The sequence below is a fragment of the Salvelinus sp. IW2-2015 genome, linkage group LG17 (assembly GCF_002910315.2).
Source record: "Salvelinus sp. IW2-2015 linkage group LG17, ASM291031v2, whole genome shotgun sequence".
Lineage (NCBI taxonomy): Eukaryota > Metazoa > Chordata > Actinopteri > Salmoniformes > Salmonidae > Salvelinus > Salvelinus sp. IW2-2015.
In genome coordinates this window covers 21,722,407-21,737,099 of record NC_036857.1, presented here as the reverse complement: position 1 = coordinate 21,737,099, position 14,693 = coordinate 21,722,407, and the positions used below count along the sequence as shown (strand labels likewise).

The 14,693-nt window shown below is 42.2% G+C and overlaps 2 protein-coding genes across 4 annotated transcripts; both read right to left on the bottom strand.

The window, feature by feature from the left end:
- Positions 1-6,109: 6,109 nt before the first annotated feature.
- Positions 6,110-8,160, bottom strand: LOC111976514 (PRA1 domain family, member 2). The gene is made up of 3 exons (XM_024005377.2): positions 7,850-8,160; positions 7,392-7,609; positions 6,110-7,258 (listed from the first exon to the last, which is right to left on the bottom strand). Exons 1-3 carry the CDS (start codon positions 8,056-8,058, stop codon positions 7,119-7,121), a joined length of 567 nt encoding a protein of 188 aa, XP_023861145.1. The 5' UTR covers positions 8,059-8,160; the 3' UTR covers positions 6,110-7,118.
- Positions 8,161-8,177: 17 nt separating this feature from the next.
- On the bottom strand, positions 8,178-14,686 carry LOC111976515 (mitochondrial import inner membrane translocase subunit Tim17-B). Of its 3 annotated transcripts, none has more exons than XM_024005378.2 (6): positions 14,405-14,678; positions 13,379-13,478; positions 13,220-13,283; positions 12,884-13,012; positions 12,581-12,691; positions 8,178-9,288 (listed from the first exon to the last, which is right to left on the bottom strand). In XM_024005378.2, exons 1-6 carry the CDS (start codon positions 14,428-14,430, stop codon positions 9,215-9,217), a joined length of 504 nt encoding a protein of 167 aa, XP_023861146.1. In that variant the 5' UTR covers positions 14,431-14,678; the 3' UTR covers positions 8,178-9,214. The 3 variants fall into 3 exon arrangements, with proteins under 3 accessions (XP_023861146.1, XP_023861147.1, XP_070304054.1); XM_024005379.3 differs by having other exon boundaries at positions 14,382-14,676; XM_070447953.1 differs by lacking the exon at positions 8,178-9,288 and adding an exon at positions 9,295-9,858 and having other exon boundaries at positions 14,405-14,686.
- Positions 14,687-14,693: the final 7 nt, after the last annotated feature.

Here is a 14,693-nt window from a genome sequence, read left to right as displayed (position 1 = left end):
TTTGTGTTTCTATGAGCAAACCAGCCTATGAATTGAATACATGGACTTGGATTGTGATGATCACAATAATTGAATCCTGCACACAATGTCCTTATTTAATTTTTTTTATAAGGAATAATATTTGATTTGACGTGTATGAAATTGTTTGATGAAATATGCATAAAAAGAGAGTAATTGCTCATAATTCTGCACCTTTGGATAGTTGTACTTCCAGTTTTGATCGTCATGATTTACTGACTACAAAGAAAATGTACTGATCTACTGGGATTTTTAAAAGACAGACTAACTTTCTGTTTTGCCTGCTTGGACTCAAGAGATAAGTATGGTTGCACTCTTTTGATAAATGCATTTTGGAATTTTTGTGGTATAATATAGTTATGATGAATGTATTTATGTTTTGAGAAGGCCACTGCATTTTGAAAATGCATTTACTGTTTTGCAAAAGGCCACAGAGTTCTGTGTCTCGTAGACTGCTTGTACGCGATTGAGATAACTTTAATAGGGTCTCTCAACACAGTAGGGGGTTTAAATGCTCTGACGCACACACACACACACACACAGAGGTACATCATCATTGAAGGATATTTCCATTCAACAAGGGCTAAGGCAGCCATGCGAATGGGGTTACTGAGGGTGAGGCAGCAGAGAGCTCGAGGGGCTCGGAGAGCAGATTTGTTGGCTTGTATCTGCTTCTTCTGTCCACCACCCCTCTTCTTGCCCGAGGCAGCAGAGCCGAGGGTGTCGGACTTGTCCCCGGCAACCGAGCCGGCCAAGGAGACGCCATCCTCTGCAGGAGACAGAGAGAAGACTGTACTATGTAAGCCTATCATACCTTTTATATAATCTGTCACCATTCATTCACCAAGTTCATTATCTAGGTTATTGTTATGTAGTTACTATGCACTACTGTGTGTATAAAATGTTGTGAACCATTTCTTTTCACTTTCTTTTCACAGTCTTCAATATCTATCAAGTGACCTACTCTTTAATATTGTGTCAATTACTCAAACATTGGCCAATATTCATCGACAGTAATGAAACAAGAGTAAGTAAATAGCCTTGCACGAGCTGGAACGGCTCATAGGAGCAGGAGCCTATCTCCTGTTTCTGTAGCGTGAGGCAGCTTGATGTACAAGCACACCCCCTGGACAGAACGCTAGTCTTTCGCAGGGACTTACCCCCAATCTATCTCCTTAATGCCGAGTACCAAGCAGAGACGCATTGTGTCCCATTTTTACAGTCTTTGGTATGACCCAGCCGAGGAGCGAACTCCAAACCATCCAATCTGAGAGGGGCACTCTAACCACAAGGCCACTGAGATGGCTAATGAAACAACAGTATTATTTACATATTGGATAAGATTATTGACATTTGGCCAGGGCTTAGGCAGGTATTGGTTTCAGCCTGGACATGATTGGACTACCTACAAGGTACAGTAATGCATGATAGGCCTACAGATTATATAAAAGGTATGATAGGCTTACAGGGTACATTAAGGTATGATAGGCCTATAGGGTACATTAAGGTATGATAGGCCTATAGGGTACATTAAGGTATGATAGGCCTATAGGGTACATTAAGGTATGATAGGCCTACAGGGTACATTAAGGTATGATAGCCTAGTTAGGGTACATTAAGGTATGATAGGCCTATAGGGTACATTAAGGTATGATAGGCCTATAGGGTACATTAAGGTATGATAGGCCTATAGGGTACATTAAGTATGATAGCCTATAGGGTACATTAAGGTATGATAGGCCTATAGGGTACATTAAGGTATGATAGGCCTATAGGGTACATAAGGTATGATAGGCTATAGGGTACATATGGTATGATAGGCCTATAGGGTACATTAGGTATGATAGGCCTATAGGGTACATTAAGTATGATGCCTATAGGTACTTAAGTATGATAGGCCTATAGGGTACATTAAGGTATGATAGGCCTATAGGTACAGTAAGGTATGATAGCTATAGGGTACAGTAAGGTATGATAGGCCTAAGGTACATTAATGGAGAGAGCCTATAGGAATTAAGGTATGATAGGCCTATAGGTACATTAAGGTATGATAGGCTATAGGGTACATTAAGTATGATAGCCTATAGGTACATAAGGTATGATAGCCTATAGGGTACATTAAGGTATATAGGCTATAGGGTACAGTAAGGTATGATAGGCCTATAGGGTACATTCAGGTATGATAGGCCTATAGGGTACATTCAGGTATGATAGGCCTATAGGTACATTCAGGTATGATAGCCTATAGGGTACATTAAGGTATGATGGCTATAGGGTACATAATATGATGGCCTATAGGGTACATTCAGTATGATAGGCCTACATGGAACCATAAGATGCCATATTGAGTAGAACAGCTGTGGATAAAAGGGCTGTTTGACAATGTGCCCGCCCACTGCCCCCAGCCACAAAGTGTTGGCTATAATTCCTTATTGTGTTTCGTGACAATGGTACTGTATGTAGGCCTAATTGGATAATGAACAAAGCTGACAAGAGTGTTATTGAAAGTGACTAGCACTAACGGTTTATGTTGTAAGAGATCTTTGAGTTATTATATTAATACATTATATAAAGACATTATGACCATTGATTCTTGAAGGATATTAAAGCCTTTTGAGTATACATGCCCTATTATAACCCCGAATCTGAGGTTGTATGACATCATTGTTTTTGTTTTTACATTGGCATTTGTAAACAAACAAAGTATAGGTTCAAGAACGTTTAGAATTACAGTGTCATGACAATCTCATGGACTTTCAGTCCTTTCATGCACATTAATGAATGCACACTTTCTCAGCTCCTACTCCGTTTACAAAACAAAGTCACAGGGTCAGCCGTTTACAATTACAGATTGGAACAACCAAAACGACGTTTTGCATGGCCAATATTTACCTTTTCCTGCCATGTCGCAGTTCAAAACCACGATATGCCTTCAGCTTCAGGGAAAGAGCCACCATTCCAAATAGTTGTGCAAGTTGCAGAGTTTGACTGACAACCAATGTTGAAATTGGCTGTGCACCGCGTATTGAAAAACAAAAAACGTATAGAGTTAGCAAGCCATTTCACAATCCGCGTCAGTGCTCCACACCGATAATTGGTCCATCCTTGTCGAATTATTTCTACAGCAATTACTCATGAAATCTGATATTTTTATTTATTGCTCCAATGCAGCAACATTTTTTTTAACCATGTAAGCACAGATAAAAATGTACAAATAATAGTAATAAACTCGTCCCCACACACTCTGCAGGTTGCTAACGATCTGCTGTAGTCAGCCTTGAACTCAGGATTAGAGTAATTGAGCCGTTTAAAGGGATGACCGTGAAATCTTTTAAAGGGAGGGTGGAGTGAACGTAGAGGAACTTCTGGTCAGTGTGGTCCATGGATATGATTAATAAAATTATTTAAAAATGGAGACTACTAGACCATCTTGCGCCAAGTCCTTTTGGACGCATTTTCAGCACCATGGACAGCAAGAGATCAGTCAAGGACAGACGGACAAGTGGTGCAGGAGAGTTGCTGCAGTGCACACATTGTGGGGTTTACTTTTCTCTTAAATGTCAACTAAACATTTACCGACGGTAACGTCTATTGGACGTCCTCAATTATTTTTTTTATTTTTATTTTTTTACAGTACATTACAGTAAAGTACTCACACAGCACAGAAAAGTATAGTACAGTACTGTACAGTAGAGCACAGTAAAGTGAAGAAATGTATAGTGTACTGTATTGTACCCTACTTTAATCTAATTACCTCAATTCTACTGAACTAAACTGTACTGTACTGTGCGAAATTAAACTATTTTGTACTGTACTGTACTCTACTGAATAAAACTATACTCTACTGTAATGTACCGTACCATACCGTACTCTACTGAATAAAACTCTACTGTATTGTACCGTACCATACTGTACTCTACTGTGCTCTACTGTACAAATTGTGCCGTACTGTACTGTGATGTTCAAACGTGTGAAAGATAACCTAGAAGTCTATGATTGTTCAGACTTGGATCTGGTTTATTCTGACCAAATGTGTACTTGTTTGGGTGGGCGGAGCTCATTAAAATATAATACCCAGCATGCTGTGCACATTTTTTTTTTTTTTTACATTTACATTTTGGTCATTCAGCAGACACTCTTATCAGTACGAATGTAAACAAAACAAAATACATTAGACAAGATGGGATCTTTCTGTGTTGGTAAAATGAATTATGTGAGAAATGGCAGTGGAAACGCTTTTATGCACAAATATTGATAAAATAACCATCATATCGAAGTAAACTGGTACTCACACGATAACATGTTGTGTGGTCCTCCCACTCATTTGTATATTTTATCATTAATAACATTAGCATGCTGCACAGAATATTTGGGTCCCCCCATGCTGGCCTCTGCTGACCTCTGCTGGTGCATGTTTTCAGTTGTTATTGTGCGACCAGGCAGGATGTACAGTCGTGGCCAAAAGTTTTGAGAATGACACAAATATACATTTTCACAAAGTCTGCTGCCTCAGTTGGTATGATGGCAGTTTGCATATACTCCAGAATGTTATGAAGAGTGATCAGATGAATTGCAATTAACTTCAAAGTCCCTCTTTTCCATGCAAATGAACTGAACCCCCCCCAAAACACTTCCACTGCATTTCAGCCCTACCACAAAAGGACCAGCTGACATCATGTCAGTGATTCTCTCGTTAACACAGGTGTGAGTGTTGACGAGGACAAGGCTGGAGATCACTCTGTCATGCTGATTGAGTTCGAATAACAGACTGGAAGCTTCAAAAGGAGGGTGGTGCTTGGAATCATTGTTATTCCTTTGACAACCATGGTTACCTGCAAGGAAACACGTGCCGTCATCATTGCTTTGCACAAAAAGGGCTTCACATGCAAGGATATTTCTGCCAGTAAGATTGCACCTAAATCAACAATTTATCGGATCATCAAGAACTTCAAGGAGAGTTGTTCAATTGTTGTGAAGAAGGCTTCATGGCGCCCAAGAAAGTCCAGCAAGCGCCAGGACCGTCTCCTAAAGTTGATTTAGCAGTTGGATCGTGGCACCACCAGTACACAGCTTGCTCAGGAATGGCAGCAGGCAGGTGTGAGTGCATCTGCACGCACAGTGAGGCGAAGACTTTTGGATGATGGCCTGGTGTCAAGAAGGGCAGCAAAGAGCCACTTCTCTCCAGGAAAAAACATCAGGGACAGACTGATATTCTGCAAAGGGTACAGGGATTGGACTGCTGAGTACTGGGGTAAAGTCATTTTCTCTGATGAATCCCCTTTCCGATGTTTGGGGCATCCAGAAAAAAAGCTTGTCCGGAGAAGACAAGGTGAGCGCTACCATCAGTCCTGTGTCATGCCAACAGTAAAGCATCCTGAGACCATTCATGTGTGGGGTTGCTTCTCAGCCAGGGAGTGGGCTCAACTCACAATTTTGCCTAAGAACACAGCCATGAATAAAGAATGGTACCAACACATCCCCCGAGAGCAACTTCTTCCAACCATCCAGGAACAGTTTGGTGATGAACAATGCCTTTTCCAGCATGATGGAGCACCTTGCCATAAGGCAAAAGTGATAACTAAGTGGCTCAGGAAACAAAACATCGATATTTTGGGTCCATGGCCAGGAAACTCCCCAGACCTTAATCCCATTGAGAACTTGTGGTTAATCTTCAAGAGGCGGGTGGACAAACAAAACCACAAATTCTGACAAACTCCAAGCATTGATTATGCAAGAATGGGCTGCCATCAGTCAGGATGTGGCTCAGAAGTTAATTGACAGCATGCCAGGATGGATTGCAGAGGTCTTGAAAAAGAAAGGATCAACACTGCAAATATTGACTCTTTACATCAACTTCATGTAATTGTCAATAAAAGCCTTTGACACTTATGAAATGCTTGTAATTATACTTCAGTATTCCATAATAACATCTGATAAAAATATCTTTAGACACTGAAGGAGCAAACTTTGTGGAAATTCATATTTGTGTCATTCTCAAAACTTTTGGCCACGACTATCTATTCTTCGACTTCGATAGTCAAATCTAATAATTTATAATAGGCTGACTGCAGAATAACATAATGACAAGATATTGCAGATGTAAGGTATATTATTTAGTAAATGAAGTGTAAATACACGTTGACAGCATTGTAAAAAAAAATGCACACATTATGTCCATAGAAGGCAACGATCAAAGAAATACAAAATATTCTCAATTGAATATAATTTTACACAATGAAGGCAGACTGACATTAATGTTCTTGGCACCAAATAATGCGTGGACAGAGGCATAAATAATCGCGGTAAACATTCTTGGAATAATAAAATCATAGAAGTAGAATTCATTATATTTCTATGCAAAGCATACAGTTGTTCCACTGTTGCCCTTCCATCCCAAAACACATTTAAACTTTCAACTGCATTAAATTGCAAAACCCAACAATAGTAGAAGATGTACAATAACACAAAAAGCAGTGTGGTCAGGACTCATCAAACACCTTTAGGTTTCTACGTAAAATCATTTTTGTAACCATAACACTGGCGTTAAATTGCATTTTAAAAACCATCTTATTGTAGCACTTACAACACACGTCTGTTAGGAGGCCACGTTTACTTCTCAGCACAGATTTTCAGCTCACAATGTATTTTTATTTATTTCTGAGGATACAATGTAAACTCTATATTAGGAGCTTGTCAAGGGGTGTAAAATGACTTACATTGTGGGGGAAAGAACCCACATCAGTTAGTGTGTGCATTACATAGGCCTAATAGATTCCACAGAATTTGAAATTTGTTACACCACTTTTGTGACACTGAGAAATCATAACAATCATTGCACCTTTGCTTTACTTCCCTCCTCTCTTCCTCTACTTTTCTTGCACTCTCAGTATGAGAGGCCTCATTCCATTTAAGTCTCTAGCCCCTACCCCTGTGATTACATATCTGGGCAGGACAGGATATATGATGGAGCTTAGCTTCATCACCATATTGCTAACATTTATCCATTCCTTTCATATTTGGGAATACCAAAGGAGCAAGAGGCAAGAGACTGAAATAGAACAGGGCACACATCTCTCCTTTTTTCCTCCTCTCCTCCCCCTCTAAGATCCAGCTTCCTGTTCCTGTCCTAGTGACTCCAATAGGAGCCCCATAGGTGTTCTCTTCAAACCAATGCTCTCCAGCTTGTTCTCCAACTTGTTCTTGAGGCTCCGCAGCCTAACAGAGGCGTGGATCAATATCACTGTAACAGCGATAGAGGGAAAGAGAAGATAGAGGTCAGGGGCATAACAAATGGAGAGGGGGAGAGAGAGATGTATATGTTTACATTGTGGCAACAAGAATGGGGAGAGGTGAAAGAGAGAATAAATACTAACATAAGATGGGGAAGGCTATGCCGAAGAGGAAGACGCCCACTCCCCCAAGCACTGTGAGGAAGAGGTAGCTGGCCCCCAGAATGGCCCCCAGGGCCAGGGACGGGTGGTTCCGGCGGAACCGTCTGATGGGGGCCTGGTTCTCTGCTGCCCATACAAACCCCATGAATATCAATGTCACAACTGTGGCCCCCAAGAAGAGGTTGAAGGGCTGGAAATAACTGTCAGACCAGGAGGGATATAGAGATGGCTGATGTTAGTTGACTTTTCTCTATAGGTTATAACTCATTATGTCCCATTGGACCATGAATCCAATAAAATGGCGATTAGCTAATATATGATTATGGAACCATCACACACCCATATCCACAGAATTTGTGATGACTCGTACTACAATACAAATATCAGCTAACAAAAGCAGCTGTGCTTGCATGCAGAAAACGACCACGTTAGAAACTTACCCTACTATTCCCAGGATTGTCAAAAACGAGACGAAATAGTTGGACTGGTAATACAGCAAGTTGTTTATGATCCGATTGTTCCATCTCTCCAGATTACGAATATCTGGCACGGCGAATTGAGCCGAGCCCAAAACAAAATCATCTAAGGTTCGGATAGGCGGCGGCTGCACGTCCATTTTTTCCATGTTCAATCTAATAACAGACCACATCTCCCATAATTCAAAGCATGGTAGGGGGCGTGTTCGGTTACGGACTTGCTTAGGATAATCAACTGCCCCAATATTGCTGCGTACTTGGTTGCATCAGAGGGGATGGATAATAAGCCATACAGAATCAAAAATTTTATTATTTTTTCCAGTCAATTACACTGCTAACACTTATTTTTCTGCATCACAAATAAATTAAAATCAACAAATATGGTACAGCATTCTATACATTACATGTCACATGTTTTGAATGACAAAATAATATCTAATTGTGTCAAAAACCATCTCCATCTCAAGTTTTATTACCATAATAACAAATAAAGAGATGGAGTAGGAAAGTGCTCTGGTTCAACAAAGTGGATAGACCTTATAGTGCTTAGGCTTTGGAAATGTGTGGGAATGCATGGCATAGCAGCAATAAAGGGAGCGAGGTAAACAGCAGAACAAAAAACAGCGGAGCAGAACACATGAGCTGTGAATGTATATGGACACGGCATTCCATTCCAGCCTTCTGAGTTTGCAAATGGAATCAAAAGATAAGTGTGTTTGTGATGTGACCCTGAATCCCTACCGTTATAAGCCTCACGGTTATGAAAGCTGCCATAAGGAGAGGAAATGGAATGATAGTGCAGTTCTCCTCCCTCAGTGCATTACATTTTACAAGCAAAATCAAATTACATCCGTTTTGAACAGCATTGATTTTGTCACCCCTGACACTAACATCTAATCCTAAATACTGTCATTACATACTCACACATACCTGTATTAATGCCTATTCATGTTTAGCTACCCATTCTATTTCTGTAACTGCGGTTATACAGCACAAAAAGTCTTAGTCACCACAAAATGCTGGTTTTGTGCATAAATTAATCTGATAAATGTGGGTATAATTCAGGACCAGTCAGAAGGAACACTGGTGAACCGGTATACACAAACATATTCATAAATAAATAACTCAAATAACCTGTAATCTACCCCTGAGGAATAACAATAATAATAAAGTGCATCTACGTTCTTATGACCATTGGGAGGATGGAGGCTGGTTCAGGGTGAGGTTGCTTACACCAGTGAGGTCAGGTTTCAGAGCACCCCTCTCCTCTCTAGTCTGAGATTGTCACAGTACGCAGGGCTGTAGCTAGGCCCAGCAGCTCCATGGAACCTACTGGGACCCAGTCTGCTGTTGGCTGGCATCCTTAGGAGGAAGCTGGCTGGGGTCATCCACAAAGGGACTCGCTGGATAGGAGAAAGAACCATATTTCTACTGTGGTAGTTACTGCTGTGTGGGGGTTTTCAGATGAATACAACTAGGGTTGTGACATTCATTCAATTCCCATCAAAATGTACAGTACCAGTCAAAAGTTTGGGAACACCTACTCATTCAAGGGTTTTTCTTTATTTTTACTATTTTCTACATTGTAGAATAATAGTGAAGACATCCAAACTATGAAATAACACATATGGAGTCATGTAGTAAGCAAAAAAGTGTTAAACAAAATATATTTAATATTTGAGATTCTTCAAAGTAGCCACCCTTTGCCTTGATGACAGCTTTGCACGCTCTTGGCATTCTCTCAACCAGCTTCATGGGGAATGCTTTTCCAACAGTCTTGAAGGAGTTCCCACATATGCTAAGCACTTGTTGGCTGCTTTTCCTTCACTCTGCAGTCCAACTCATTCCAAACCATCTCAATTGGCTTGAGGTCGGATGATTGTGGAAGCCAGGTCATCTGATGCAGCACTCCATCACTCTCCTTCTTGGTCAAATAGCCCTTACACAGCCTGGAGGTGTGTTGGGTCATTGTCCTGTTAAAAAACAAGTGATAGTCCCACTAAGCTCAAACCAGATGGGATGGTGTATCGCTGCAGAATGCTGTGTAGCAATGCTGGTTAAGTGTGCCTTGAATTCTAAATAAATCAGTGAGTGTCACCAGAAAAGCACCCCCACACCATCACACCACCTCCTGCATGCTTCATGGTGGGAACCACACATGCAGAGATCATCCGTTCACCTACTCTGCGTCTCACAAAGACACAGCGGTTGGAACCAAAAATCGCAAATTTGGACTCATCAGACCAAAGGACAGATTTACACCGGTCTAATGTCCATTGCTCGTGTTTTTTGTCCCAAGCAATTCTCTTATTTTTATTGGTGTCCTTTAGTAGTGGTTTCTTTGCAGCAATTCGACCATGAAGGCCTGATTCATGCAGTCTCCTCTGAACAGTTGATGTTGAGATGGGTCTGTTACTTGAACTCTGTGAAGCATTTATTTGGGCTGCAATCTGAGGTGCAGTTAACTCTAATGAACTTATCCTCTGCCCCAGAGGTGACTCTGGGTCTTCCTTTCCTGTGGCGGTCCTCATGAGAGCCAGTTTCATCATAGCGCTTGATGGTTTTTGCAACTGCACTTAAGAAACTTGTAAAGTTCTTGAAATGTTCTGTATTGACTGACCTTCATGTCTTAAAGTAACGATGGACTGCCATTTCTCTTTGCTTATGTAAGCTGTTCTTGCCATAATATGGACTTGGTCTTTTACCAAATAGGACTATCTTCTGTAAACCACCCCAACTGATTGGCTCAAAGAAATTCCACCAATTAACTTTTAACAAGGAACACCTGTTAATTGAAATGCATTCCAGGTGACTACCCTATGAAGCTGGTTGAGAGAATGCCAAGAGTGCGCAAAGCTGTCATCAAGACAAAGGGTGACTACTTTAAATAATCTCAAATATAAAATATACACTGCTCAAAAAAATAAAGGGAACACTTAAACAACACAATGTAACTCCAAGTCAATCACACTTCTGTGAAATCAAACTGTCCACTTAGGACAGCAACACTGATTGACAATACAATTCACATGCTGTTGTGCAAATGGAATAGACAAAAGGTGGAAATTATAGGCAATTAGCCAGACACCCCCAATAAAGGAGTGATTCTGCAGGTGGTGACCACAGACCAGTTCTCAGTTCCTATGCTTCCTGGCTGATGTTTTGGTCACTTTTGAATGCTGGCGGTGCTCTCACTCTAGTGGTAGCATGAGACGGAGTCTACAACCACACAAGTGGCTCAGGTAGTGCAGCTCATCCAGGATGGCACATCAATGCGAGCTGTGGCAAGAAGGTTTGCTGTGTCTGTCAGCGTAGTGTCCAGAGCATGGAGGCGCTACCAGGAGACAGGCCAGTACATCAGGAGACGTGGAGGAGGCCGTAGGAGGCCAACAACCAGCAGCAGGACCGCTACCTCCGCCTTTGAGCAGGAGGAGCACTGCCAGAGCCCTGCAAAATGACCTCCAGAGCCACAAAATGTGCATGTGTCTGCTCCAAACGGTCAGAAACAGACTCCATGAGGGTGGTTGAGGGCCCGACGTCCACAGGGGGGGTTGTGCTTACAGCCAAACACCGTGCAGGACGTTTGGCATTTGCCAGAGAACACCAAGATTAGCAAATTCGCCACTGCGCCCTGTGCTCTTCACAGATGAGAGCAGGTTCACACTGAGCACATAGATGTGAAGACGTGACAGAGTCTGGAGACACCGTGGAGAACGTTCTGCTGCCTGCACCATCCTCCAGCATGACCGGTTTGGCGGTGGGTCAGTCATGGTGTGGGGTGGCATTTCTTTGTGGGGCCGCACAGCCCTCCATGTGCTCGCCAGAGGTAGCCTGACTGCCATTAGGTACCGAGATGAGATCCTCAGAGCCCTTGTGAGACCATATGCTGACACATGCACATTTGTGGCCTGCTGGGAGTCATTTTGCAGGGCTCTGGCAGTGCTCCTCCTGCTCAAAGGCGAGGTAGCGTGTCCTGCTGCTGGGTTGTTGCCCTCCTACGGCCTCCTCCAGTCTCCTGATGTACTGGCCTGTCTCCTGGTAGCGCCTCCAAGCTCTGGACACTACGCTGACAGACACAGCAAACCTTCTTGCCACACCTCGCATTGATGTGCCATCCTGGATGAGCTGCACTACCTGAGCCACTTGTGTGGGTTGTAGACTCCGTCTCATGCTACCACTAGAGTGAGAGCACCGCCAGCATTCAAAAGTGACCAAAACATCAGCCAGGAAGCATAGGAACTGAGAACTGGTCTGTGGTCACCACCTGCAGAATCACTCCTTTATTGGGGGTGTCTGGCTAATTGCCTATAATTTCCACCTTTTGTCTATTCCATTTGCACAACAGCATGTGAAATGTATTGTCAATCAGTGTTGCTTCCTAAGTGGACAGTTTGATTTCACAGAAGTGTGATTGACTTGGAGTTACATTGTGTTGTTTAAGTGTTCCCTTTATTTTTTTGAGCAGTGTATTTTGATTTGTTTAACACTTTTTTGGTTACTACATGATTCTATATGTGTTATTTCACTATTATTCTACTATGTAGAAAATAGCAAAAATAAAGAAAAACCCTGGAATAAGTAGGTGTGTCCAAACGTTTGACTGACCTGACTGCACTGCTTGGTTTGACTGCATACAGAGTTCAGTCAAATCAGGCTTCTACAACAGTTCCAGGGCTGTCTCTAAACAATACTTACGGTTCTGAAACTGCTGTGCGGTGTATCTGGTCAGAAGGATCCCAAAGCCCTCGATCAAGGCCAACAGGATGCCCCCCATCATGGCTGACCCCACCATAGCCAAAGGCCCACCTGAGGAGAGCACAAAGCCAACAGTCAAGACCTTGAGCTAATCTGACTTGGTTGGGTTGGTGGGGCAAGATGGTCAGGCAGGGGGTGGGGATGGCCTCAGATTAGAGGGTCTTGAAAAAAAAATGAAATATACTAAATCTGTTACATGTAGAATAAATGTATTGTCAAATTAATGTTTGTCTCAACACTCACTGCGTGCAGCCAGGACTGCCCCAGTCATCGCCCCACTAGTTATAGAGTTCCAGGGGTCCTCTTTCCCTCGAATACGGACCAGACCACAGTCGATTGTAGAGAAGAGTCCACCCCACACAGCAAAGCTACCTGCAGGAACACCCGTAGTGATATATAGGACTGGCACAATTACTGTATAACGTGTAAACGACGGTTATGGATAAAGACCATCATGAAAATAAAATAACCATCATAACCAGCTGACTGACGATGGGACGGCCGGCATTCGTGATGATGAATGGTGTTTGTACTTTGTGCAGTACAAGAGAGAACTACTGTAAAGACATTGACCCTTACCGCCGATCTGTGGAGCTCTTAATCTCACAGCATTGGCGCTACCTTTTAGTCTGTGCCGAAAGCCCTGTGCAGAGACGGAGACATTTCTTTTTTGATCACTGTTCTTATATTGATCTTAAAATATATTTCATAAGCTAAGAGAGAGTCTTTCAAACTCACCACAGGAGCATTCCGAAAGCCCTTGACTGACTGGAACACCCCTCCGCCGATGGCTCCCATGGTGAACGCACCACCACAGTCATCTACTATTCTCCAGGGACTGAGAAGTGTGTGTAAAGGCCATGGGTAAATAAATAACAATACAGATATTAACGAGAAACCACTTGCCTATCTATGCATAAATATGTAGGCCTATTACTGGTATATAAACGGTTTACCTAATATACTGTAGCGAACCCGATTGGACAGTTATGTGCCTGTGTTCTGATGTGTGGTTATCAGGGCACGTTTATCAGTTTGATCTGGGTTTGGCGGATCCAGCATACCAGTCCCCTTGCTGTCTGCCAATCAAAGGAATGCCTGGAATGTTTCAGTGCCAGGCATCCTTGTGGTTGGTGGAACAGCAGAGGGCAAACAGTAGCCTGTGTGAGTTCTGGTTAATAAAACGTTCAATTTGAAAGCGCGATCCTCTGTTGTGGACATTCTTTCATGTATGATCTATCAAGGTCTTTACAATACTATAACTATCTACCTAATACTAGTTAATAGTAATATTAGCTTGGATACGAATTATAAACCATTAACAAACCTTTTATAAAGATAATTTATAATGGCGAGTTTAAAGCAAGAACCAGTGTAAGCACCAGTTTTGTCACATCATTTACTAGTTCAGACCTAAATCTTCCACATCCTTAGACAATGTCTAGCGAGCTAGCTATGCCCGGCTAGTTGTAACGTTAGCTATGTTACGCAACTTGTTTAGCAAGCTAGCTAACGATAACTTACTGCTAGCAGACTAAGCTCCATTCCATGGTGAAGGAACTTACTTCGTCAAAAACTTCCTTCACCATGGATGGAGTGGAGTTTAGTCTGCTAGTTAGTTAATTCAACCATCATTTGCGTAATGACTCGGGCATAAAAGGCATAACAACCATTATGGTGAAGCAGAAAAGTATGTTGGCTAAAGAGAGATAGCACCAACATTGACAACTGTCTACTTAACTGTCTGTTTGAAATGTACTTTACCAAGGTTCACGGGCATATTCCTCCATGTTTGTTGTTGCTGTCCGTGCTATGACGACATATTTCTAAGACTAATGCCACGATCGAAAGAACGGGAAACTGGGAAAAATCGGAATTCCAACTTCAGGGCGTTCAAAACAACTGGGAACTCGAAGAAGAAAAAAAACTAGCTCCAATTGGTTAACATGAATTTGAACGGTCATTCAACTCGGAATTCTAACTCAGGAACTCGGGCCTCTTTCTAAAGCTTCGACTTTCCGACCTGAAGACCACTGACGTCATGATTTGACCT